Source organism: Mesoplodon bidens, assembly GCF_964165515.1.
Source record: "Mesoplodon bidens genome assembly, chromosome: 4".
NCBI classification, from domain to species: Eukaryota; Metazoa; Chordata; class Mammalia; order Artiodactyla; family Ziphiidae; genus Mesoplodon; species Mesoplodon bidens.
In genome coordinates, this window is record NC_138160.1 from 50,532,402 (window position 1) to 50,559,528 (window position 27,127).

The 27,127-nt window shown below is 38.7% G+C and overlaps 1 protein-coding gene across 2 annotated transcripts in view; it reads left to right on the top strand.

Annotated features, from left to right (window-relative positions):
• The first annotated feature begins 3,101 nt into the window (after positions 1–3,101).
• IPO11 (importin 11) overlaps positions 3,102–27,127 on the top strand; it is a 205,800-nt gene continuing 181,774 nt past the window's right edge. Inside the window, exons 1-2 of one of the 2 annotated variants that reach the window (XM_081233555.1) lie at positions 3,102–3,337; positions 25,747–25,890. In XM_081233555.1, coding sequence (XP_081089681.1) covers positions 25,753–25,890 — 138 coding nt within the window. In that variant the 5' untranslated portion in view covers positions 3,102–3,337; positions 25,747–25,752. The remainder of the gene's footprint in view (positions 3,338–25,746; positions 25,891–27,127) is intronic. The other variant, XM_081233554.1, reaches the window with a different exon arrangement.

Here is a 27,127-nt window from a genome sequence, read left to right on the forward strand (position 1 = left end):
GCTAAGCCTGTGCGCCACAACTACTGAGCCTGCGCTCTAGAGCCCACGAGCCACAGCTACTGACGCCCGCGCGCCTAGAGCCTGTGCTCCGCAACAAAAGAAGCCACCGCAATGAGAAGCCCGCACACCACAGCGAAGAGTAGACCCCACTCACCGCAAGTAGAGAAAGCCCGCGCGCAGCAACGAAGACCCAATGCAGCCAAAAATCAATAAATTAAAAAAATATAAACAAAACTGAAGCTGCTACAAAATTATATTACCAAGGGCAGATCAGTTAGTTTCTCAAAGACTTGTTTTCCTCAGCTGGTAAGCTTCTAATGAGTTAATTTATAAGCAGCTAATGAACTATATTATAGAGTTGCCCAAGACCCAATTTTACCCAAGTTACAATATTAAGTGAAGTGTAGCAAATTCGAAACCTTATGATTTCGGAGCACATATTGGTTTTCTATTGCTGCTATAAAAAATTGCCACAAACAGTAGCTTAAAGCAACACAACTTTTTTGTCTGAGAGTTCTGAAGGTCAGAAGTCTAAAGTCATCTGCAGGACTGAGTTTCTTACAGAGGCTGTAGGGGAGAATCCATTTCCTTGACTTTCCCAGCTTCTCTGTGCTGCCTGTATTCATTGACTCATGGCCCCGTGTCGCTGTGACCTCTGCTTCCATGGTCACATTTCTCTCTCGGATACTCCTGTCTCCCTCTTATAAAGACCCTTGTGAATACATTGGGCCCACAAGATAATATTTCCAGCTCAAGATTCTTAATTTAATCATATTAGCATAGTCCCTTTTGCCATGAAAAGTAATATATTCACAGGTGTCAAGGACTAGGATTTGGCTATCTTTTATTCTATCTACCACAAAGCATATATCTAAATTTGAGTCTGTGCTTCTCCAGTTAAGAATTTGAAATTACTTAATTCATATGAGCATCATCTTCTAATCTGTAAAATGAGGGAAAGAATAATCTCCATATAGGGTGGTGATGAGGATAATAAATTACATGAAATGTCTACAGTTCAATGTCAGGCACTTAAAAAACAGAACAATAACAGGCACATAGGGAATATTTAGAAGTTAGCAATCATAATATTACTGAGGCAAATAATTTGCATTGTTATTATGTTTATCTGTTTTTTGGAACCTACTTGAGACTGAAGGGTGAGGGAGGCTAATGTTTCTTTAACTTATCATTTACTCCATCAATTTTCTGCTTTCTCTTTTCAGTTTTCAACCATTTTGGGGGGAAAGCACTGAACATATATTTATATTTTAAATATGTTCTGAATAGCCCAATGATCATGTAATTTAAATTAATTTAATATTTGTCTTTTTCTTCAAAGAACGTGAGAATATGAGAATATAGCAACAAAATGCAGTCATATGAGATTGATCCAGCTGTACATATTTGTTTTGTACATACTATATTACTAGATTTTACATTCATAGTTGCTGAAGCTAGGACCTCCAAGTGCATCTTAATTTGGTGCCCTGAAACTGTAGGCAAATTTTATGTATGTGTATTTTTCTAAGTTACAGGTTTCCTTCAGTATCTGACGAACCCATTATTCCAAACAGAAAAGATCCTTCTAAACAAATTTTTTCATTTTAATTAAAATTAGGTAATTTTTTCCTGCTTTATTGCATATTCCTTACAGCCTTGTTACACAATGTGTGATCTATGGAGAGCAGCATTAACTGGAAACTCATTAGAAATGAAGACTCTCAGGCCCCACCTCAGACCAACTGAATCAGGATCTGTATTTTAACAAGACCCCCATGTGACTCTATGCACATTTAAAATTTGAGAAGTATTACCTTTCAGTAAAATCAGAAGATACAATCAAGCAAAATAAATTAAAAAATAAAACATGCCCATAATACCATCCAACTAATGAGAAACCCTGTTAACATTTTCACATATACTTATTCCAAAAATGTAACCATACTGAGCATATTGTTTTGTAACCCACTCTTTCCCTAATGCATTGTGAACATGTTAACATATCAACATAATTAAAAAAATCTTTTAATTTAATTTTTATTTTATATTGGAGTATAGTTGATTTACAATGTTTTGTTAGTTTCAGGTGTACAGCAAAGTGATTCAATTATACATACATATATATCCATTCTTTTTCAGATTCTTTTTCAACATTATTTTTAATGACCAATTGGTATTGTATTATATATGCATGTGTCATGATTTAATCATTCCTTTTGGTGGTCATTTAGGTAATTTTTATATTTTTACTTTCAAAAATAGCCCTTGTGTGATGAGCATCTTGTAATGCAAGGCTTATTATTGCCTGGTTCAAACCTAACACTGCTAGTTACTACTTACTAGCTGTGTGAACTTAGGCAGGTTATTTGATCTTTCTAATGCTTCAGTTTCTTCAGCCTCATAGGGTTGTTTTAAGGATTTAAATACATGATTCATCTGAAGATCTTAGAACTGTATCTGGCACATTCTAAATGATTAATGAATGTTATCTATTATTTTTATTAATCTTTATGAACACTAAACTATTCCCGTACAACCATTTTTTTCTAAATGTAAGAAAACTTAGGTCACTAAGCTAGTTAGCAGCAGAGGCAGAGAGAACTGGATTTACTCCCTTTTAATCTTTCCACTCTTGCTATCGTTCTGGACTAGAGCGTCGAGCAAGTTTAGGACCTTAAAAAAATAAATATTCGTGGGACGGCTGACTGCTGAGAGTAGGATTATTTAAAATAATTCTTCTTTACCGAGACAGATCCGTAAAACAATGTAGTTTGGCAGCTGATATCTGGAATAAGAAAGGGAAAATGATTCTGATTTAAGCTTCAATCAACCCAGGAGACAGTTGATTTTCCCAGGAGTGGGGCAGAGCCGACCTATGGTTTCCATGGTTACAGGTCGCTCAGCGTCCGGTGGGGGGGGGGGGTCCCAGCTCTCTATACTGCGCAAGCGCACAGAGCTGCCTTAGACGCCCGGCGCCTTCGGTTTCGAAGGGAAAGCTCCTCCCTCTCCTTTCGCCGTTCTCCTATCGTCTTCTGTCTTTGCCTAGTCCACGCGCTCCGGGTGTCCGTGACGCAGTTTTCGAGCGCCTGCGTCGTTTGGAGCCGCGACGCGGAACATGGCGCGTTCCTAGAAGCGGCTTTCGGCGTCAGTAGGCGGCGGCGTGTGGACTGGAAGCGTGGGGCGCAGGACGAGCTGACGCCGCTTCGTGTTGGAGCGTGGAAGCGGGAGAGCCGGGCCATTCCGGACCGAACCAAACGGTGAGGCCCCGGCCTGAGAGCCCCAGAGCGCGCGCGAGCGGAAGGGAGGAGTGGGCTGGGCAGCGGAGACCCGAGAGGTGAGGGAAGAACGTGTGGCTAGTGGGAGGCCAGGCATAGCATTATCGAGAGAAGGGCGGCCTGCAGGCTTGGCTCTCCGTTACCCCAAGGACCCCTGGGAGCTCGAGGCTGCCCCAGTCAGCCCGGGAGCGGGAAGCATGGTCGCGGAGGAATCAGGGCGCGGGGAGGCAGGGACTGGGTGCCAAAATGAGGACGTAGGGTGCTTATTGTGGCTGCGTTGTGGGCTAGGGTGGTTCATTTGCCCTTGGGGGATAGGTGGTGCCACTTTTCAGAGAACGTGGTCATCTTTAGTATAAAACCACTGTAGGTTGTTATTGCACCCACAGTATTGCTACTAATAGTAATACTGTGAAAGCTTTAATTGACCATTAGACCCTTGCTTGCCTTTAACGAACAAGTGAAGGAAGTTATACATGTTCATAGAGGACTTACTTGCTGAGGTATGGCCGACAGTGCTCGAGCCCAGCGACTTCTGCAGCTTTATAACTTGAGGGTATTTGTGATTCAGCAAAACTATTTTGAGGCCCATTGCATTTGTCATTTAAAAAAAAAATCCTTTTGTGACATGGTGGTGAATGAGGGAAGTCTTATTTTTTCAGAGTGACTTGGCTAGATAGATAGGACTGCGAAATTGCCTCCTGGTACCAAGGTTGCAGTTGATCTCCCCTCCCCACCCCATTTGAACGGGCTCGGTTGTAGTGCGCTTGTGTCCTTGCGATTTGGTTATTCTTCAGAAGGGAATAAGGAAGAGTAGCTTACAGCCATAATATTTTTTATTTTTTCTTGGATAGGGAGTTCATTATTTCGTTTTCACGTTATTTCAAACTTCTCTGTTCAGTACAGAGGTTTCAGATTAAAGGCAGAGTGACTCTACGATATGAGACAACCATTTCATGACATTTTTTTTAGGTCTTTTGTTACTGAAGAAGATTTCTGTGAAATTAGATTGAAAATCTCTCCCTGTTGGTTGTGATAGGATTGTGGAATTTACCTCCTGTAACCCCTAGCACAGGGAATAGTAAAAAACAGTTTAATTATAGCAATGATTTGTGGCGATATATTATAGCTCTAGGGCAGCTGGGCTGTCTCTGCCCTAGTTACACTTCCTAAAGCAGAAGAGAATTCTCAACACAAACAGATTTAGTTGTGATAATACAATTGGAGATTCTAAACAAATAGGTGACGATTATTTGGGAATTAACATAAAAATCTTTAGGTTTAAAAAAAAAACAACTTTAGGTTTTGTGACACTGTGGAATGTTTTTGCATTCAGGATCAAACCAGAATGCAAAAGAATCTTTGTAGACATGTGACAGTTAAAGTATACTGAAGATTTTTCTAGAGATAAATACATGTGTTTTTCCAGAAATGTTCATATTTTGAGAAAGAAAATGTATTTGATTAGATAGGTTTTAACCTTTGTGTTGTATATATGTGTATGTGTGTGTGTTTGTATTTAATCTTGGGCTTCTCCTAATTTAGTGTTATTGATGGCAATTCCTTTCTTTTCCTATGATTCCTTTCTTTTCCTGTCTGCACCAAATGGGGACTATCAGTTAATTTCAGAGTGTTTCACGGAATGGCAAGACATTTTGTGCAGGTGTGAGTCTAGAGTGTTTTTCCTTGGTTTTCTAAATATCAGGCTGATTACAGATAAGGCGATAATTATAAGCTTTGTAGAACCTGAGCTGGATCAGTGTTCTACACCCTTGCAGCTCAAAATATGGTGTAGGCATCACCTGAAAGTTTGTTAGAAATGCACAATCTCAGGCTTACCCCCAGATCTACTGAATCAGAATCTGCATTTTAACAAGCTCTCCAGATGATATGAATGTACATTACAGCTTGAGACACACTACTTTGGTTGGTAAAAGTTGAAGACCAAGGTCATGCACAAACCTGCATAAACATTATAGCACTTCTTATTTTTAATCTGAGGTGATCTTATGCTGATTATCAAGTCTGGTTTGTCTGGTTGAAGAAACTTAAGGCCCAGAATGGTAAGTGACTTGCACAAGGTCACATGTTATCTAGATTTTTAAACCAGGTTCTGATTCATTGCAATGCATTTCTTTTGCTACTTACTGCTAGAGTTCACCGTATTGAAACTGAACTAAAGCATTCATGAATGACACTAGGTATTCCTTCAATAACAATCATTTACTGACTAATGGAAAGGCAGCCTAATAATCCTCTGTGTCTTTAGTAACTACTCTTGTTTCCCATGGTGGTTATTAGCCCACCACCTCCTTCCTTCCTTACTCTTTCCTGGATAATGTTGCCTTCTGCTTCACAGAGGAAATGCAATACATTGGTGGGAACTTCATTGCTTTTTGCCCTCTTTCACCTGCATACTTGTCTACCTCTATCTGTTCATCTCTAATTGTGTTCCGAATTTTTTCTCCTCAGGGACAGTGTTTCCTTGGTGTATTAGTTTGCTGGGGCTGACATAACAAAAAGCAGAGACTGGGTGGCTTAAACAAGAGAAATTTATTTTCTCACAGTTTTGAAGGCTGGAAGTCCACGGTTAAGGTTAGGGCAGAAATAGTTTCTTCTGAGGCCTCTCTCCTTGAGTTACAGATGCCCTCTTTCTGCCTCTTTACATTGTTGTACCTTTGTGCACTAGAACCTCTAGTGTCTCTTTTTCTCATTAAAACACCAGTCATATTGGATGAGAGTCCACTCTGATGGCCTCATTTTAACTTAATCACATCTTCAAAATTCTTATCTTCAGTACTGGGGATACTGAGGGTTAGGGCTTCCAACATATGAATTTTGGGGAATACAGTTTAGTCCATAACACTTGGTTATTCCTTTTACTTTCAACTGGTACTAATTTATCAGGATTTAAGTACACTTGTCTTAAATACACTCTTTTCACTCTAGATTCCTCTTCAAATTTTTTTTTTTCTTTCTTTTTTGTTGCGGTACGCGGGCCTCTCACTGCTGTGGCCTCTCCCGTTGTGGAGCACAGGCTCCAGACGCGCAGGCCCAGCGGCCATGGCTCACGGGCCCAGCCGCTCCGCGGCACGTGGATCCTCCCGGACCAGGGCACGAACCCGCGCCCCCTCACCAGCAGGCAGACTCTCAACCACTGCACCACCAGGGAAGCCCTCCTCTTCAATTTTATCTGTAATTATTTCCCTTAAGGTTCTTGAAAAAGTTGTCTATGTTCATTTTCTCCACCTTCTTATTTATTTATTTATTTTTCAGTGTGTTGAAGTCTGCCAATCCACTGCAGTCACTGAATTTGATGGGGTGATGGTCACTATTGATCTCCTTATTCTGAAATCTAATGGAATCTTTTTAATCATTTGACATTTTGACTAGTCCTCCTTGAAATTCTCTTATGTTTCTGTGACACTGTAGTCTCCTTATGTTCCTTCCATGTCTTGGTCAGTCTTTGCTTGGTATATTATTCTCTCTTCTCTGGCCACTTTAAATATTCATTTCACTCTGGCATACTATCTTCTCCTCTCTTCTGCCTCTGCCTACTCTCCTTGAAGGGTTTCATCCTTTATGAGTTCAACTTCTATATCTATTTTGATGACTCCCAGATCTGTTTAGCACAGATCAACTCTGACACATTGTGGTTGTATTAAGATACCGTAAACTCAAATGTCAAAAAAATTACGTATCTCACCCTTTCGGAAGTTACTTCTCTTCTTCCTGTGATTCGTGCATGCAGCTCATCACTCAGTCAGAGACACCAGAATCTTAACCCTTCCCTGTTATTACCCTTATGTGCTAACCTTCCTGCACTTAACTATATTACTATTTAACAAATCTTGTTTTACCTCTTTCATCTACTTTTTCTCTGTGGCTACTACCTTGGTTCAGATTATCATTATTATCTGGACTTCTGTGTAAACCTTCTAAATACTTCCCATGCTTCTGAGAATGCATACCATCCCTCTGTACCTTTCCTTTTTCTGTAGGCAGATGGTGCTGTTATTCTGCAATCCTTCTATGCACACTTTCAGGTAAAAATCCAAACTACCGAGCCTTGGAAATAGGGATGTTAATGATTTGAGCATTGCTTGTTTTTGCTTTCACCTTCTGTTATTTCCTGCCTCACATTGTTTTGTCATGCTGAATTGTTTACAGTTCTTCAAGAGTGTTAGGATGTTATGTTGTGTGTCTTCTGCCTAGAATGTAGCCATCACCTATCTGACAAATACCCATAATGTGCGCATCTGGAAAGCTTCTACTCAGCACAAATGCTACCTTGCTCTCCTCTAGGAAGCCCTCCCCAGCCTTCCTAGGGTGAGTTAGGTCGTCTTCCGACCTTCTTCCATAACAGCTTATCATAGCGCTTATACTATATTGTAATTGTCTTTTTTCCTCTCTAGACTTGAATGCAAAGACTCCCTTATGTATTTCTCAAGAGTAGTGCCTGGCCTTGAGAAGCTGCTTCATTGCTGAATACTGTGAATGCAAATTGAATTGCCAGGGAGTTGAAAAAAATGTGGAATGTTATATACTCTGGAGGTTATATAACCACTCAGGTTATATACTGTGAGTGGGTTTGAAAAGTCAGAGATTTGGGTGCATTTTTGTGACTTTGCACAGCTATAAGCGGAGATTGGGATGTAGTCATTGAATTCATTTGTTTAACAAATATTTATTGATCACTTTGTATGTGCCAGGTACTAATTCTAGATTCTGGTGATATTCCTTTGAACAAATCTCCTGGTGTCTGGATTTTACATTCTAATTGGGATTCTGAACAATAAACACATGTGTATTAGAATGTCAGACAGTTAAAAGTTATGCAGAAAAATGGAAGATTAGAAAATAGAAGGAAGGATATCCGGACTAGAGAGATTCTGGATTGAAAGGTAAGATATTTTAGATTGGGCAGTCAGGGAAGACTTATTTGATTAGTTGACAATTTGAGCAGAAACTGGATTGAAGCTAAAGAGCAAGACATGCAGATATCTAGAGGCAGGAGATTTGCAGCCAGAGGGAACACATTCTGCAAGGGGAGGATAAGATATATTTTATGTATCTGTTCCACTAACGATGGACAGCATATTGTCTCTAGCTCTCTCTTACTGTAGACAACTCCAAGACAAACACCCTTATCCTTGTCTCTTCCTTGTATGCCTATGCAGGAGTTTCTTTAGTTATAGTACCAAGTGTGGAACTGCTGGGTCATAGGATATTACCTGATCATAGGATGTACCCCCACACACAAACACATTTCATTCATGATGACAAGATTGCTCTCCAAAGTGGTTTTACTAATGTATACTCCTAGCAGCAGTGCATAAAGGTTTCTATTTACATACATTCTTGCCAGCACTGAATATTTTCAGAATTTGTAATTTTTGCCAATCTGATGATTGTAAAGTAATACCTCTTTAAAAAAATTCCTGATAAAGCTTGTTAACTTTGTGTATAGTATTTTCATTGACTTTTAATTTTGGTTTTCAATTTTGCTGTAGTAAAATTGATCAGGAATATAAACTCTAGTCTTTTGATACTATATTTTGGTTGTCAGGTCTAAAGATTTTTTAAATTTTGGTTTTCAGTTTTGCTGTAACAAAATTTATCAGGAAGATAAGCTCTAGTCTTGATATTGTATTTTGGTTCTCAGGTCTAAAGATTTTTAAAAAACAGCTAATTTCATTGTGATCAAAAGGAAAAATGTGGTAGTCAATAGAGAGTGTTGGGTTGGGATAGGAGACTTGAATTCTAGGTTTCCAGAAATGTCACCAATTTGCCTGTGTGTGACTGTACAGGAGTCACAATTTTTCTCTTCAACCTTTTTAGGACACAGTTTCTTGGTCAGTAAAACAAAATGCTTAAATTAGATATACTTACTGTTTAGAGAACTGATGTGGATGGCTCTAAGGTGATAGAAAATTATTTAATGACTCAGAACATAATTTTAATGATAAAATGTAGAACAGTTTCTAATTTTGAGGGTGTTACTGGGCATACAGCCTATACATTTTTTTTTTTTTTGCGGTACGCGGGCCTCTCACTGTTGTGGCCTCTCCCATTGCGGAGCACAGACTCCAGATGCGCAGGCTCAGCGGCCATGGCTCACGGGCCCAGCCGCTCCGCGGCATGTGGGATCCTCCCAGACCAGGACACAAACCCTTGTCCCCTGCATCGGCAGGCGGACTCTCAACCACTGCGCCACCAGGGAAGCCCCTATGTTTTAATGAGTGAATTTTTATAAATTCAAGTGAGTCCTTAGGCTGAACTCTCACAACAAGAATGAGATTCTTCTAAGACGAGTTGTATGATATCCTGGATCAGTAATTGGAAACTACCAATCAAAGATATGTATATTTGGAGAGGACTGATGATCCCTTAACAGTTAGCAAAAAGTTTTGACTAAAATTTGGTCAGTTATGGTCTGTTAAATTTAGGCTGTGCTATTGCTGCCATTCAAAGAACAGTATCTTCCCCAAATCAAGCCTACAGCTTTTCCTTCCTATTTCTTTGATATCAGAGAAGGAACTTTAAAACCAATAAGCATAATTACTGTTCTTTAGTAGTTTTTATACAGTTGTATATTTTTTTCTTTCACCTAAAGAGATGTCAAAGAAGTTGGTGGTGACACTAGTTGGGGCCTCACTGCTGACACTACCTTGGTGGGTGTCACTATTGTTTAGGATAAGCTCCTTAACTTTTCCTATGAGGAGGTGTTCAGTCATGGGGGACTCTCATGTATACCAAACAGGCAAGAGACTTATTGAAGTTTATCAATGCCATTTTACTAAAAACTCCCAGTACGACATGAATACTTGGGTTTATTGGACAGGACTTGTTTCACAGCCGTCTTCTGGCACTGTATACTGTCTTCTTACATACTGTATAATTTACTTCTCTGTCTCCACCCACTAGCATATACTCCCCATGAGAGCAGGGATTTTTTTGTCTTTTTAGTTCGTTGATGTATCTTAAGTGCCTAGAATAATGTCTGGCATTGTAGGTGTTCAATAAATATTTGAATGAATGAATGAATGTGGAAAAGTCTAATGACAGGCCAATAAGTATCAGAAACCTGATTGAGAGAACAGGATTAGAACAGAGGATGTTAGATATTCCCAGTGAAAAGCATTGTTAAATTTTATTGGCTCAATGTGCCTCATTTCAGTAGGCGAAGATACTGAGCGAATTATTCATTCATTTATTCCTTCCTTAATTTTTTTTTAGCTCTTCACCATACTGTTTACTTTCGTAGTATCTTTTATAGATATTTCTCTCTTTACTGTGATGTAATTTCTGTACTTCCAGAAATATTGTTGTTTCTTTGACCTCTTTTTCATCATTTCCAAAAGCCTGCCTTCCACTCATAGAAATTACAATCACATTATTGCTTTGTTCAGTTCATCAAACATTTACTGAGCATTTGCTATAGCCCTGACACTGTATTAGGTGCTCGCACGTATAGATGAATAAGACACAATATTTGCCTTTAAGTAGCTCGTGATTTTGTAGATGGGACTCAAAAGGAAATAGATGTAATAACAGAAGTATGTTCTATGTAGAAGAGTGGTGTGGAGGAAGGAGTGCTTTACTATCTAGTGCATTTAAAAGTTTCCAGAGCGGCTGATGTCAGCAGCTTTAGTATTCTCTGTATCATGGTCTATTAGCTGCCACTTTAAAAAACATACACAAAAATAGATGGAATTGTATCATGAACCCTTATCTACTCACCACCCAGGTTTAACAGTTATCAGCTCATGGTCAATTTTATTTCATCTTACCTCCACCTACTTCCTCTCTAACTACATTGGTCGTGCTGTCTAGAAGCTTGGTCATTTTCAGGTTTAACTTTTTTTTTGGCAAACTGCTTTAAGATTTGTTTCTCAGAGTTCGAACTCTTCCCCTGGTCTTCACAGAAGTTCATTTCTTTCTTTGACACATTGTCTTTCTCTAGTTTGCTTTTGATTCCAGGCAGTTGAACAGTTTTGTAATACTTCCTATCCATAATTCCTCAAGAATGTTTTCTGCCTCTTACTATTCTTTTCGTAGACTTGGGCTATAGATCATGATTTGACTTGCAGGAATTTAACTATCCTTGAAAAAATGACATCTTCCTCACATCTCTCTGTAGGATATGTTCCAGTGATTCATGGTAAATACTATATTGCTTATACATTTCACCAGAAGGGCTACTCGCCATTCAAGTTTTTATTTGCCCAGTACCTGTTCTTCCAGGAGGAAATTTGGAGCTTTCAAGTTCTTATGCCACTGTCTCAATGGCTTGTATCTGGCTTTTCTTCCTCTTTCTGAATATTTGTCCTTCTGTCAAATGTCCTTCTGTCAAACTACTGCATGTTTTTCTCCGTAGGTGATTTCATCCCGCTCCTCATATCACTCTGTCTGTTCTACAATTTCTCAGTCTCCTTTATGCTACAATATTGCTTATGAATATTACATTTTCTTAAGTTCTGTCATATTTATTTTGTGTAAAGCTCAAACATATTTATGTCTTCATCTCACATTTTCTTTTGCTAGAGAAGAGAATATTTTTTGCTTTTAATAAATTTATTTGTTTATTTTTGGCTGCATTGGATCTTCGTTGCTGTGCACAGCCTTTCTCTAGTTGTGGCGAGTGGTGGCTACTCTTCGTTGTGGTGCGCGGGCTTCTCATTGCAGTGGCTTTTCTTGTTGCGGAGCACGGGCTCTAGGCGTGCGGGATTCAGTAGTTGTGGCACGCGGGCTCAGTAGTTGTGGCTTGCGGGCCCTAGAGCACAGGCTCAGTAATTGTGGTGCATGGGCTTAGTTGCTTCGTGGCATGTGGGATCTTCCTGGATCAGGGCTCGAACCTGTGTCCCCTGCATTGACAGGCAGACTCTTAACCACTGCACCACCAGGGAAGTCCCGAAGAGAGTATTTTTAATCTTCCTTTTGGTTTTTTTTTGGCTGCACTGCACAGCTTGTGGGATCTTAGTTCCCCAACCAGGAATTGAACCCAGGCCTTTGGCAGTGAAAGTGCAGAGTCCTAACCACTGGACTGCCAGGGAATTCCCGAGAAGAGAGTAGTTTTAATGATGCAGTATTTAAGTACAGAAGTAGAGACAGTGCTGTAAGGTTGTTGTCATGTTTTGCCTCAGTGTGAAGATTTCATTTTCATGTTTTCAATCCCATCTTGTATTACATTATTCTTTAGGCTCCCATTCATTTCTTTCCCTCAGGAGTGCTTTTCTCAGCATTCTTTGCCCTAACTTCCTGAACCCTGAAAACACTTGCTGTAAGGTTGTCCTGTCACTTTGCAGATGGTTGTCCTGACCAAGTGGTCACTGAGAATTCCAGTGTCCTTCACTTCCCCTGTCGTTGATGGGAAGAGGATGCTTAGAACATCCTCTTTGGGATGTGCTACTTACTTCTTACCATCAGGTGGCACTGCAGATTAATCAGTTTATTTCTACATCTTTAGAAATAGTAGATCTAGTAGGATGTTATCTTGTAAAGGAACAAGTTGATGTGGAAACTTTCATGGAAAATACTTCAAAGTGAAATTAAAGATAAACACGATATTGCTAACAAACACAAATTTATTTTCCTTTTATATGATGGAAGTGTACAGTATATATGTATGTGAAGCTTAAAGGAAAATAAATAATAAATCAGAATTTTTTTTCTTAGTTTCATTTTTCTCAGACTGTTAAACGTTTTAAACTTTTGTTTTTATGAACGTCACATAGTAAGAATTTTTAGAGATGAATATTTGTAGGTAAAACTGCTGTTAGGCTGTTAGAATATAAGACTCAGAGTACCCTGCATGAGGAAGATGTCTTTTGGTAAACATTGCCATCACAAATCCAGGTAATATGGCAGAACTGTTGCTTATCAACTCTTGCTACTGAAAACCAAGTCCTGAATGTTTATGATGAGAGTGCAGTTATTGACTACATTATCAACTTAAATGTGTATATATAATATATTGCCATGATTTCTTGGTGTGTGCTTGACAAGAGAAATACTTGATGACTTCAAACTCTTGAGGAGTTTGAATAAGTTTCAGGATTACAGAAGAGAAATCAAGCAAATATTCCCATGGAAATTTAGAGTAGGTGTAAAGTGAAAATTCTTGGCCTTTTAAAAAAAATGTTTTTTCATCGTAAAGGTAAAATGTGTAGACTATTAGAATTCCCATAACTCCTAGGACTACCTTAGCACAACACTTTATAATCTTATGTTTCCTGCTTGTCTTTTATTCTTAGGCATTTTTATATTTGTATAGCTTTATTAAGTATATCTTATGTGGTATTTTTTATTTGATATTACAGATATTCCTCTAATTACAAAATAGACTAAGGGTATTTTAAGATCCTGATTGGTTTAGGAGTTAAGCTTGAGTTTCTACCACCAAGCAGGAGTTTGTAAGTCCTTTGAAACTCTTGAGTAGGTAGAATATTTTAGGAGTAGAGAAGAGAAGGCAAGGGAATGTCTCTTCTCCTCCTTGTTCTATATGTTTTAGTGTGTATCTTTTATTCCAGAATAGATCAGTCTTTGACAGTCTGCATGATGTCTCATAGGGAATGCTTCCATAGCCCTGGTGGTTCTTTCAGTTGAAGGTATTTGGAGATATATGGAAGCATCTTGAGTCAAAACAATCCCTAGGAAGTGTTATTTACATATACTATGCAGGGATGCTAAAGAACCTATAACTCAGCACAGAGAAGAATTTTCCTGCCAAACAGTCTCTGTTGAGAAACTGAAATGAATCCAAATGGTACAGTGTGAATTTGAATAGGACTAGCATCTTTGGAACCTCTGGCTTATGTCAGAAGTCTTATGTCCTTTCATCTTGCTTTAGTTTCTTAAACAAGTGCTCTTCCTTGCTCTCAATTAACATCACTTGTTGTTGTTACTCTAGCCACATTTTTCATTTCTTCAGCTTTTCCTGGTCTCTTGCTAACTTTGGCATTTACATAGTCAGAGCACTTAAAAGAAAATAACAGCTTTATTAAGATATAATTCACAGACCATACAATTCACCCACTGCAAATGTACAATTCAGTGAGTTTTAGTATATTCAGAGTTGTGTGATCATCACTACAATCGATTTTAGAACACTTCATCACCTCAAACTGAAGTCATTCCACATTTTTCCCCAATCCCTTTTTATGGCTTGATAGATAATTTCTTCATAGCATTGAATAATATTCTATTGTCTGGATATACCACAGTTTGTTTATCCATTCACCTACTGGAGGACATCTTGGTTACTTCCAAGTTTTGGCAGTTATGAATAAAGCTGCTATAAATATGTATGTGCAGGTTTTTGTGTGGACATAAAGTTTTCAACTCCTTTGAGTAAATACCATCAAATGCGATGGCTGAATTTTATAGTAAGAGTATGTTTAGTTTTGTAAGAAACCACCAGTCTTCCAAAAGTGGCTGTACCATTTTGTACTTCCACCAGCAATGTCTGAGAGTTCCTGTTGCTGCATGTTCTTGCTAGCATTTGGCCATTCTAAAAGGTGTGTAGTGGTATCTCATCATCATTTTAATTTGTATTTCCCTGATCACATGTAATGGGGAGCATCCTCTCATATGCTTATTTTGACATCTGTATATCTTCTTTGGTAAGGTGTCTGTTAAGGTCTTTGACTGAGTTTTTAATTGGGTTGTTTTCTTGTTGTTGAGTTTTAAGAGGTCTTTTTATATTTTGGGTAACAGTTCATTATCAGATGTGTCTTTTGTACATATTTTCTCTCAATCTGTGGCTTGTCTTCTCATTCTCTTGACATTGTCTTTTGCAGAGCAGAAGTTTTAAATTTTAGTGAAGTCCAGCTTATCAATTATTTCTTTCATGGACTGTGTCTGGTGTTGAATCTAAAAAGAAATCACTATACCCAATGTCATCTAGGTTTTCTCCTATGTTATTTTCTAGGAGTCTTTTAGTTTTATGTTTTAACTTTTGGTTTATGATCCATTTTGAGTTAATTTTTGTGAAGGGTGTAAAGTCTGGGTTTAGATTCAGTTTGTTTTGCATGGATGTTCATTTGTTCCTGCACCATTTGTTGAAGAGCCTATCTTTCCTCTATTGTACTGCCTTTGCTCCTTTGTCAAAGATCAGTTGGCTGTATTTCTGGGCTTTCAGATCTGTTCCATTGATCTATTTGTCTACCCTTTCACCAATATCACTCTCCTGATTCATGTAGCTTTATAGTAAGTCTTGAAGTGGGTAGTGTTGGTCCTCCCAGTTTGTTCTTCAATATTGTATTGGCTAATCCATGTCTTTTGTTTCTACATGTAAACATTAGAATCAGATTGTTCATATCTGTAAGTTAACTTGTTGGGATTTTGATTGGAATTGCATTGAATCCACAGATCAGGTTGAGAAGAAGTGACATCCTGACAATGTTGAGTCTTTCTATCTATGAACATGGAATATCTATTCAGTATTTATTTAGTTCCTTCATTTTGTTCATTGGTATTTTGTGGTTTTCCTCATATAGATCTTGTACATATTTTGTTAGATTTATACGTAAGTATTTCATTTTTAGGGGTGCTAATGTAAATGATACTGTGTTTTTAATTTTCATTTCCACTTGTTTATTGAGGGTATATAGGAAAGCATTTGACTTTTGTCTATTAACCTTGTATCCCACAACTTTGCTATAAATCGCCTATTAGTTCCAGGAAGTTTTTGGTTAATTCTTTCAGATTTCTACATAGATGATCGTGTCACTTCTGAACAGAGACAGAGTTATGTCTTCCTTCCTGATATGTATACCGTTTATTTTCTTTTCTTACCTTATTGCATGACCAAGGACTTCTAGTTCCATGTGGAAAAGGAGTGTTGAGAGGGGACATCCTTGCTTTTTACCTGATCTTAGTGGGAACGCTTTGAGTTTCTCACCATTAAGTATGGTGTTATGTGTAGGTTTTCTGTAGATTGTCTTTATCAGGTTGAGAAACCTCTCCTCATCTTTTGCCTTTTAATCAATTTTTTATCTTTTTATTGTTGGATTGTAAACATTCTTTGTATATTTTGCTTATAAGCCCCTTATCAGGTATATGATTTGCAAATATTTTCTCTTGTCCTGTGAATTGTCTTTATTTTCTCGATGGTATTGTTTGGTAAAGTTTTAAATTTTGATGAATTTAACTGATCTTACTTTAGTTGCATGTGCTTTGGTATCATATTTGAGAATGCTTTACCTAGCCCAAGGTCATGAAGGTATACTCCTAGATCTTCTAAGAGTTTTATAGAGTTACCTCTTTATGCTTAGCTTTATGATCCATTTGGAGTTAATTTCTGTCTATGGTGTAAGGAAGAGGTCCAGCTGTTCTTTTGCATGTGGATATCCAGTGGTTCCAGCACTATTTGTTGAAAAGACTATTCTTTCTCCATTGAATTGTCTTGGCACCCTTGTCAAAAATCACTTGACTTACCTGTTTCTGGACTTTAAAATCTGTTTTATTGATGTGTATATCTGTCCTTTTGCCAGTACCAACACTGTCTTGATTACTGTAGCTTTGTAGTAAACTTTGAAATCTGGAAGTGTGAATTTCCCACATTTCTGTTACTGATTGCAATCTGAGGACATATTTGTATGATTTCAACCTTTTTAAATTTGTCAAGACTTGTTTTGTGGCCTAGCATATGGTCTGTCCTGGAGAATGTTTCATGTGCACTTGAGATGAATGGTTGCTTTCATTCTGATGTTGAGTGGAACATCTGTTAAGTCAAGTTTGTGTATAATGTTGTTCAAGACATATTTCCTTTTTTCTTTTTTTTTTGGCTGTGCCGTGTGTCTTGTGGGATCTTAGTTCTCTGAACAGGGATTGAACTGGGGCCCTCAGCAGTGAAAGTGTGGAGTCCTAACCAGTGGACTGCCAGTGAATTCCCAAGACATACTTCCTCATTGATCTTCTTTCTAGATGTTCTCTCCATTTTTGAAGGTGGAGTATTGAAATCTCCAACTGTTATTGTTCCTGGCTGAGCACGCTGGGGTGGACATGATTGAGGTCCACTGTTTTTGGCTTGATACGCCTGGGGTAGAGCTTCTGCCCCATGACTGGTGCCTGGGTGGAAGAAGAGTACCCCAGACCTTTTGGCTGTGCTTGTCTGGAATAGAGCTTCAGTATGTAGCTCAGTTAGATGAGAAGTGCTAGCTGTCTGCTTTTTTGGGGATAAACTGTAGCCCTAGATTAAGAGCCGGAGTGAGAGGGGGAGCCCCATGTTCTTGGCTCATTCTGCCTGGAGTATAGCTTCTGTCACACTGGGGCAGGAGTGAGTTTGTGGCTCAAATGCCACAGATTGTTGCTATTTTTACCAAAATTTAGTAGTATTTCTTGCATAAATGTTTCTCCATTTGCTGTATGTCCTTAAATATGCTTTCCAGAGACTGTAAATGGTTGCTTTTTATAACTTTTATCAGCTACAGTTGTTTAACTGAGGAGAGGATCTGTGGAGCTCTTCATGACACCATCCCAGAAGTATTCTCTCTCCTTTCTTTTTTTTTTGCGGTACGCGGGCCTCTCACTGTTGTGGCCTCTCCCGTTGCGGAGCACAGGCTCCGGACGTGCAGGCTTAGCGGCCATGGCTCACAGGCCCAGCCACCCTGCGGCATGTGGGATCTTCCCGGACCGGGGCACGAACCCGTGTCTTCTGCATTGGCAGGCGGACTCTCAGCCACTGCGCCACCAGGGAAGCCCACTCTCTCCTTTCTTTTAAACTGGAAATTGGATCTAGAGTCTTGATTAGATTGTGGCTGATCAGTTTTGGTAGTTCAGAGATGAGGTTGTATACTTCTTTTTGCATCATCCCATCACATCACATCACACTTTAGCTCAAGTTGTGCAGCTGTTGGTGATACTAAAGTTGCTTTCTTGGTTGAGCCGGAGACTGACAGATCCCTTCATTTTAAAGGTTTGTTTATTTATTCATTGCATTTAGCAAGTAATCTGTGGGGCGATACACTGGGAATATTCTGTTCCCCAACAGCTCTTCTTTCACTTAATGGTTTTAGCATCCATATTGATCTATGCCTGAATAAATTATTTCACTGAGGGGACCTTTTTTGATTTTGAAATTCTTTTTTCTTCAGTTTTTCTTGTAATCTTACACCTTCTTTTCTTCAGTCAGTTTACTTACTGCTTTAACTTTTAAAAGTGGGGTGTGGTTATTGTTTGTGTGGAATGTCCTAAAACTAAGGAGAAACACAGATAATGTAGTAGTCTAAAGAAAATTGTCATGACTGAAGTTAAAAGTCGATGCAGGCCTGAGAAGTCTGTTTGTTGGTGGCAGGCAGGGGTACTGAGTTTTCCCTATTTGTTTCTTTTAATGAAAATTGGTAAGTTTCCAACTACAGGAGCATCTGTATTATCTTTGGACTTTGGATTTTTCCACAGCTGGCAAATTATCTTATAGAATCAAGCCTAGAAAGTCCAGTTACAAGGTATGAGTATTTTTAGGCTCTTGGTCATATATTGCTAGATTATTTAGACTTTAATAGAATCAAAGACTACAGTAAAGTTCAGTAATGAATAAATTGAACTGACTGACTTGTGAAATAGTGAGAAGGGTGAAATGCCTGCCCTTTTAATTTTCACCTTCTCCTTTCGTATTATTGTTCTTAGAGGAAAAAAAGAGTATGCATTTAGATTTTGAATAATGCTCTTCTGTAGTGTAGTTGAGACCTAATAAAATGCTCACAAGCAGTGTTTCCTCTTGCTTAATGATTTTGAAACTATACAAATTAATGAAAATCAAAGCAACCTCAGTGTATACACTATTAATTAGAAGACCTAGGCAAATTTAGTCTTGCTGTTTGCTTGGTTGTCTCTTGATAATATATAGGAGCACAGAAAGGGAAAGGATACATTGTTTTAACATAGGTATGGGATTTCTCTCACTACACGTAGACTTCAACAGAGGAGATGTAACAGCAATTCCACTGTGAGAGACTAGCTTCCACGGCCTTCAGGCCTACATGATGATCGCCATGAAGATCCTGTCAAGTTCTTTGAGAAATACCTCTGGCCCTTCCCACCAGTTAGTCTGTGTCTGTCTCTCCCTCTCCTCCTACCTTCTACCCTGTCCCTTCTTTTCTCATTCCTTACCCCCTTTTTTCTTCTTCCTTCTCTTTCTCTGTCAGTCTGAGGTCTCTGGCTTTTTTGGAGACTAGTTGTGTGTCTGCTTCACTACTATGTGCAAATAACAGTAGCAGCCCTGTTATATTTCTGCATGCTAATTGCAAGAGAAAGATATTGAAGGTTAGTTTCCAGGTGTATTACCCTCCAAACTGACTACTGCTAGTCAGTAGTCATCTATCTTTTATCCCAAATGAAGTTTATTTCCACACTGTTACATTTGAATGACTCAGTACATTTCTCCCCCTGTTCTTTGTTGCCATTGTTGTCCTCTCAATTGTCCTCCACAATTGAGTACTGTATGAATAATTAATACATAGAAAATGTAGTCCTTTCAGATTTCTGATGGATTTAGGAATCTTTCTCTCCAGCAACCTATTATGCGAGAGCATGGTGTGTTTCTAATTATTAGGGAGTAGGGTGGTGTGGTGAGACCATTTTACGTTTTAGTAGGAAGAGCTGGGATTCTAAACACCTTGTTATTAGGGCTCACTCTGCCATGTACTAGTTTTCTACAGTGATCCTGGACAATTCTCTTGAGAGCTGTAAGTTCTTCCTCTGTAAAACAGTGATATTAGTACACATGCCAGATTTGCTTTTTATAGGTTTGTTATGGGATCTTTAAAAAATTTAATAGGCTTTAGTAACGTATGTTTAATAATCCATCATGGGTCTGGATTGTTATTTTTGATGATGCACTTAATCTGCAAATTAGGAACTGATTGCTGCCTGAAGCTTCCCTTCAGGAAGTTGATTAGTACTTGGAAATATTTCCAGTATAAGTTATGAATGATGATTTGTTTCTCAGACCGAAAAGCCTTTTTACCCATTAGATAAATCACTCATAATATTGTTTCTGTGGGGGAAATATACTCTGATTCCAACTGGTATTCTAGAAACTTATTTTTCATAGTTTTTTTTTTTAAATACTTAGCAGCATCAGTATTTATTTATTTATTTATTTGGCCATGCCGTGCGGCATGCAGGATCTTAGTTCCCTGACCAGGCATCGAACCCGTGCCCTCTGCATTGGGAGCTCGGAGTCTTTAACCACTGGACCGCCAGGGAAGTCCTGTAGTTTTTTTTTTTTTTTTTTGCGGTATGCGGGCCTCTCACTATTGTGGCCTCTCCCGTTGCGGAGCACAGGCTCCAGACGCGCAGGCTCAGCGGCCATGGCTCACGGGCCTAGCCACTCCGCGGCATGTGGGATCTTCCCAGACCGGGGCATGAACCCGTGTCCCCTGCATCGGCAGGCGGACTCTCAACCACTGTGCCACCAGGGAAGCCCTGTAGTTTGTTTTAATAAGAATAATTCTCTGCCTCCCACCTCATTATTCCCCATACTTTGGGGAGAGAAAATGACCTTTTCTAATTCTCATCTTAACAACTACTGCAGTGCTTGGCATAGAATTGGTTCTCCAAAAATATATAAGCTGAGCTTTCCTTCCCAGACTGGATGGGATTTTTGGGAGCAAGGATCAAAGCAAGAGGAGGAGAGGACAGGGCATATACTGCTGGGGAAGACCTGGATGGAGCAGGGTGCTGGAGGGAGGTAGGGATGGGGAACTCTAGCATTTCCATTAGAACAGATGAATGGCGAGAGTAAGTGGGGCATAAAGTTAAGAGTACATAGACTTAAAAATTTTTTAAAATATTTATTTAGGCTGCGCTGGGTCTTAGTTGTGGCATGCAGGATCTTCCTTGTGGCGTGTTTAGTTGCAGCATGTGGGCTTCTTAGTTGTGGCATGCATGTGGGATCTAGTTCCCCAACCAGGGATCGAACTTGGGCCCCCTGCGTTGGGAGCACGTAGTCTTACCCAGTGGGCCACCAGGGAAGTCCCAGAGATAAGAGTACATCGACTTCAGGATTGCTTCGTTGCGAAGGTCCAGAGAGTGTGAAGGGGGGTGTGCGTGAGTGCTCTGCACGGTCTTGGTTCTAGGTAAACATTGCTCTGGGGGTTGGCAGTAGTCGGTGATTTTATGTTTCAAGTAGTAGCCCCAAACAGAGACATGGCTTTTTTCTTCCTTTTTGCAGGTTCAGTTTGGGGGTAGGGATGAGTTCTGGTATAGCCTTTCTCTATTATTATATTCGTATATTCTTCCTATCTTCCAGTGGCTTTTTCTGTGCATGTATCAAAGTCCAGACACTTTATTTTCCTCTACAATCACATGATCTGTTCCTGCCTACACCTCCAACCTGGTCTTGTACTACTTTCCCCTATTCTCATTAAGTGCCAGTTATACTGGCTTTCTTAGGTTTGTTTATAATATTAAGGCCTTGTTTTCCGTTGTTTCCCCAATCCAGAACTCTGCTTTCAGATCTTTGCTTGTGGGACTCTCTCGTCACTCTCATGTCTCTTGTAAATGTCACTGGAGAAACCTTCTCTGAACACCCAATCTGAAGTAACACATTCAGTTAGAGTCAATTTTTAACATTATTTTCTTCATATCACTACCTCTTTTCTTTCTTTCTTTTAAAAACAGATCCGTTTTCTTCCACTAGCATGTAAACTGCATGAAGTCAGGACACCACTTTGTTCACTGCTGTGTTCTCAGCAACTAGAACAGTGCCTGGTATGCAGCAGGCTTTCAGCAGTTTTATTGAATAAATCAGTTAATTAGCTCCTGTGTGGTTCAGTGTGAAGTCCTTTATTGTTCGAAATTGATCACTTTGGTTAATTCAGCAAATATTTATCAAGCATATGTCATGTATCTTGTTGGGCCCTGGGACTACAGAGATGCCTTAAATGTCTGTTCTGTCACTCAAGGAAGGCAGTATTAGATATTGATTAAGAATAGTGGCTTTGGGGGTTTCCCTGGTGGTCCAGCAGTTAAGACTCTACGCTCCCAGTGCAGGGGGCCTGGGTTTGATCCCTGGTCAGGGAACTAGATCCCGCATGCCGCAACTAAAAGCCTGCACGCTGCAACTAAAAGATCCCGCATGCCTCAATGAAGATCCCACGTGCTGCACCTAAGACCTGGCACAGCCAAATAAACAAACAAACAATTGAGTCCCCATCCTGGCCTCTTGTCTAAGGCCAGCATTTAAAAAAAAATAAAAAAAGAATAGTGGCTTTGGTGTTCAAATCCAGGGACTGCTACTTAGTAGATTGTGACCGTGGCAAGGTAAGATCTCTGATCCTTTAGTTTTCTACCTAAAAAATGGGGATAAGAGTATCTACTACACAGAATAATTACTAGGAATAAATAAATGAATAAAGCACTTAGTACAGTGCTTGGCATGTAATATATGCTCAGATATTGGCTTTTTAAAATTTTTTTTTTTTTTTTTTTTAAAGCTGGTTGCTCTTACATTGCTTGGGAGAGAATCAGTGAATTCCTGCTCTTTATACCTTAGTTCCCTTGTGAGAACTGCAAATCAGTGCTGGGTCAACCTTTTTTTTTAATATATAAATATTTAAAAAAAAATAAATTTATTTAATTTATTTATTTTTTGCTGCATTGGTTCTTTGTTGCTGTGCACAGGCTTTCTCTAGTTGCGGTGAGCGGGGGCCACTCTTCGTTGTGGTGTGCGGGCTTCTCATTGCGGTGGCTTCTCATATTGCGAAGCACAGGCTCTAGGCGCACGGGCTTCCGTAGTTGTGGCACACGGGCTCAGTAGTTGTGGCTCATGGGCTCTAGAGCGCAGTCTCAGTAGTTGTGGCGCACAGGCTTAGTTGCTCCGCAGCATGTGGGATCTTCCCGGACCAGGGCTTGAACCCATGTCCCCTGCATTGGCAGGATTTCTTAACCACTGCGCCACCAGGGAAGCCCTAGCTTTTTCTTTTTTTAAAATTAATTAATTAATTAATATTTATTTTTGGCTGCATTGGGTCTTCGTTGCTGTGCTCGGGCTTTCTCTAGTTGTGGCAACTGGGGGCTACTCTTCATTGCAGTGCGTGGGCTTCTCCTTGCAGTGGCTTCTCTTGTTGAGGAGCATGGGCTCTAGGTGTGCAGGCTTCAATAGGTGTGGCTCGCGGGCTCAGTGGTTGTGGCGCATGGACTTAGTTGCTCCGAGGCATGTGGGATCTTCCCGGACCAGGGATCGAACCCATGTCCCCTGCATTGGCAGGCAGATTCTTAACCACTGTGCAACCAGGGAAGTCTTGGGTCTACCTTTTTTAGTAAGAATGTATAATTGAAACTACTGTACATCTTGTCATCCACTGCATTAGCAGTAGAGCTGGACTTTCAGACGTACCTTAGTTTTAGATGTTCTAAAGTTGTGCTTCTCAAACTCTGGCAATTACTAAGATTTACCTAGAGAACTTACTAAAGTACAGCTTTTTGCCCCACTGCCTCCTGCCTTCAGCCCCTATTTTCATTTGCTGGGTTTGGAGAGAGGATTGAGAATTTGCATTTCTTTGAGGTGATGCTGGTGTTGCCAGTCCTTGGGCCACACTTTCAGTGGGGTTGTGCTAGTATGGTAGCCACTAGCCACATGTGGCTATTGAGTACTTGAAATGTGGTTAGTTTGAAATAAGATGTGCCTTAAGTATAAAATATACACAGGAGTTTGAAGATTTAGTATAAAAAATGTAAAATATCTCATTGTTAATCAGTATTTTCAAAATATTGGTTGCATGTTGAGGATAACATTTTGGAAATATTGAGTTAAATGTAATATAATAAATCTAATTTCACATGTTTCTATTTCTTAATGTGGCTACTTAAAAGGTAAAAATTACATACATGGCTTGCTTTTGCGGCTTGCATTATATTTCAACTAGGCAGAAAGACATACTGCCTATCTCTTTAAAGTATCTTCTTAGGGCCTCCATGAAGTGAATCTTTCTTACATAGCCTGTTTTTGAAATCACACATTACCAACAAACCCTCTAAATTGAGTAAAAATCCATTCACTAATTACCAAGTGGTAATGAAACATGGAAACTTACATTGTTCAAGAAACTCCTATAATGGAAAAGAATCTGAAAAAGTATCTATGTATCTATCTATCTAATAACTGAATCACTTTGCTGGGTGATCACTTAAAACTAACACAACATTGTAAATTAACTGTACTTCAATAAAAAAAAAATTACCAAGAAAGTAAACAAAACAAAACACCCCAAAAACTCCTAATTAGTGAGGGAGACAATATATATTTACAGGGTACTACCCAAGTCAATTCTGAAATACAGACAACAGACTATTAATTTAAAAGTAGTTCAGCTCCATTGCTAATTGGTAATATTTTGTCTGATTCCAGTTTTTATGCCCTAGCTCTGCTTTACTCACATAGACTTCAAAATGATTAATTTCCTTAAAAGTTGTAATATTTGGGTAAAATTTCTTGTTGAATCAACATTTGGAATCTTCCCTTTTCATGAGTCATTGCAATTTAATTACAACTCTTAACAAAGGAGGTAATTTGCTTTGGCTATATTCCTTATGGGTTAATGACTTTTAGACTTTTACTGTCTGGAACTTTCTTCAGTTTTAGGTAACTACTGTCATAAAGCTAATTCCCAGTCACCTCTGTACTGGGAACTATTTTTTATCAGCTCTTAGTTTTCAGTTTTAATCTTGCATACTTTGTATATGTGTATTGTGAACTATACATACTTTTCTGAGTAAACAGTTGTACACAATTTTGGGGATGATTAGAAACGGAATCCTGGAGAATTCAATAAATTGCTTATGTATTTTTAGAATGGCTTCAGATTCTTGGTATAGGATTAGATCATCCAACCCTTAAGATCCTTTCTAACTTAGGGTTTTATTTTGTTTGTTGGTTCAGTTCTTTTTTTCCCCTCCACAAAATTTCTTGGGTATGCATTTGTCTTTTATATTAAAAAAAAGAATTTTCAGACATGTTTTATTGGTGGCACCTAAGATGATAATGTGAGGTACTTAGCACTCTGTCAAAGCATTCCTTTTTCAGTTCTCTTCCTCCTTGTCTTGTTAGGAATAAAGTGGTTAATACTTTTATAGCTTTTATAATGCTTATCTTTAAAAAAAAAAACTAACTAAGAAGGCATTATGATTAGAGTCTGGGGCAGGCAGTGATATTTAACCAGAATTTAGAAACTTTGGTTTTTGTTTGTCATTTTTTCCCCCCAATTTACTACCTTCTATATATGGGACAATAAAAGGCAGTTTCCTTTAGAAATAAATTGATTTAAGCAAAGGCGATTTGAATTATGGGAGTTTTAAGTTAGAGTATGGGTGGTACATAAAAGAGATAGAAATCCAGCAGATACATGAAAGAGTAGATATGAAGTACAGGAGTAATTCAGAACATTGAAGCCCCTTTTCTCCCTTTTATTAGTGTTAATTTTTTAAGTATAATGTACATTCAAGTATGTTAACTTATCATTGCCAGGTTTCCATGGATCTCAATAGTGCCAGTACTGTCGTTCTTCAGGTCTTAACACAGGCCACCAGTCAGGATACTGCTGTGTTAAAACCAGCTGAGGAGCAGTTGAAACAGTGGGAGACGCAGCCAGGTTTCTATTCAGTGTTGCTGGTAAGTTGTTGTAAAAGAGTTTACTATACATTTTAATAAAATGAGATACTATTATTTTTAATTGTTCTAAAAACTTACTTGTATTGGTGGTTTACTTTAGTGAAACTGATCCAGATGCTTGCCTGCCGTTGCTCCTGCCACATATAAATTCAGAGCATGGCTCTTTGAGAATGTTTAAAAATGTTTATTGATGATTGAATAAATAACCCAGCAGGGTACTGGTAGAATCTGCTCAGTAGACAACACTGTGCTGATAATCTATTTTAGTGTGTTAATGCTGACCTGAAGACTTTAGGTAGTACACTTTGGTGTTTTGTCTTCATCCTTATCCTTGCCCCAGTTAATTTACGTTGTCAGAGTTGTTCAGGTCTCCCCACCGCTGCATCCTGTCAGGTCTACCTTGGTCAGTGTGTTTCACTTTAAAACGCCATTTTCTTTTCCCCTGTCTAAAAATTTTATTTTCTTAACATATCTGATCTTTTCCTGGGTATTATGGGAAATAGTATGATAATTCACAATATGTGCTTTAACTAAATCTTTCTGCTAGTTAGAAGCTTTTGGTTAATTAATGAAAATCGTTTTCTCAACGCCAGAATGAAAAGACGTCTTTTTGTATTGAAGGTCTTTCTTATTCTTTTCTTCTTCGGAAAATTTGAGAACTCTGATTAGTGTGTGAGATTTACTTTCTGGCCATGGCAAGGAGGTTACCAGTTGGATCAAAAACCAATTTAGTATGTGTGACTGGGTCAAAAATTCAGAGCAGAGCTGTTTACTATATCTTGTAAAATAGAAAATTATGACATTACATACATATTTTGACTTCATGACTAAAAAGTTTTGAGTTGTTAACGTTTAAGAAGTTCCTAGTCATGCCTGGAAGGGAAATTAAATATCTGGAGTCATACTTGATATTCTGAATATATAACATGAAAGTTGGCTCTTTGACACAATAACACAAAGATAAAAAACATAATTTCTAAAGATACTAAAGAAAGTATCTTATTCTTGTAGATAATCCCAGCATTATGTTTGTAAATTTGGGACATAGTATAAATCTTTAGAAAATCTCTGAGTATATGCTTATTTAAATGATTGTGCTCTGTATTTAGCCTTGTGTTTTTTCAGGCCAAAATATAAAACATTTTTTTCTTATTTTGGTTACTGCTTGACCTTGGAAAAACCAGTAGGCTTGCTTGATACCTTTTGTGTAATGTATGATTTATTAATATTAAGTGCC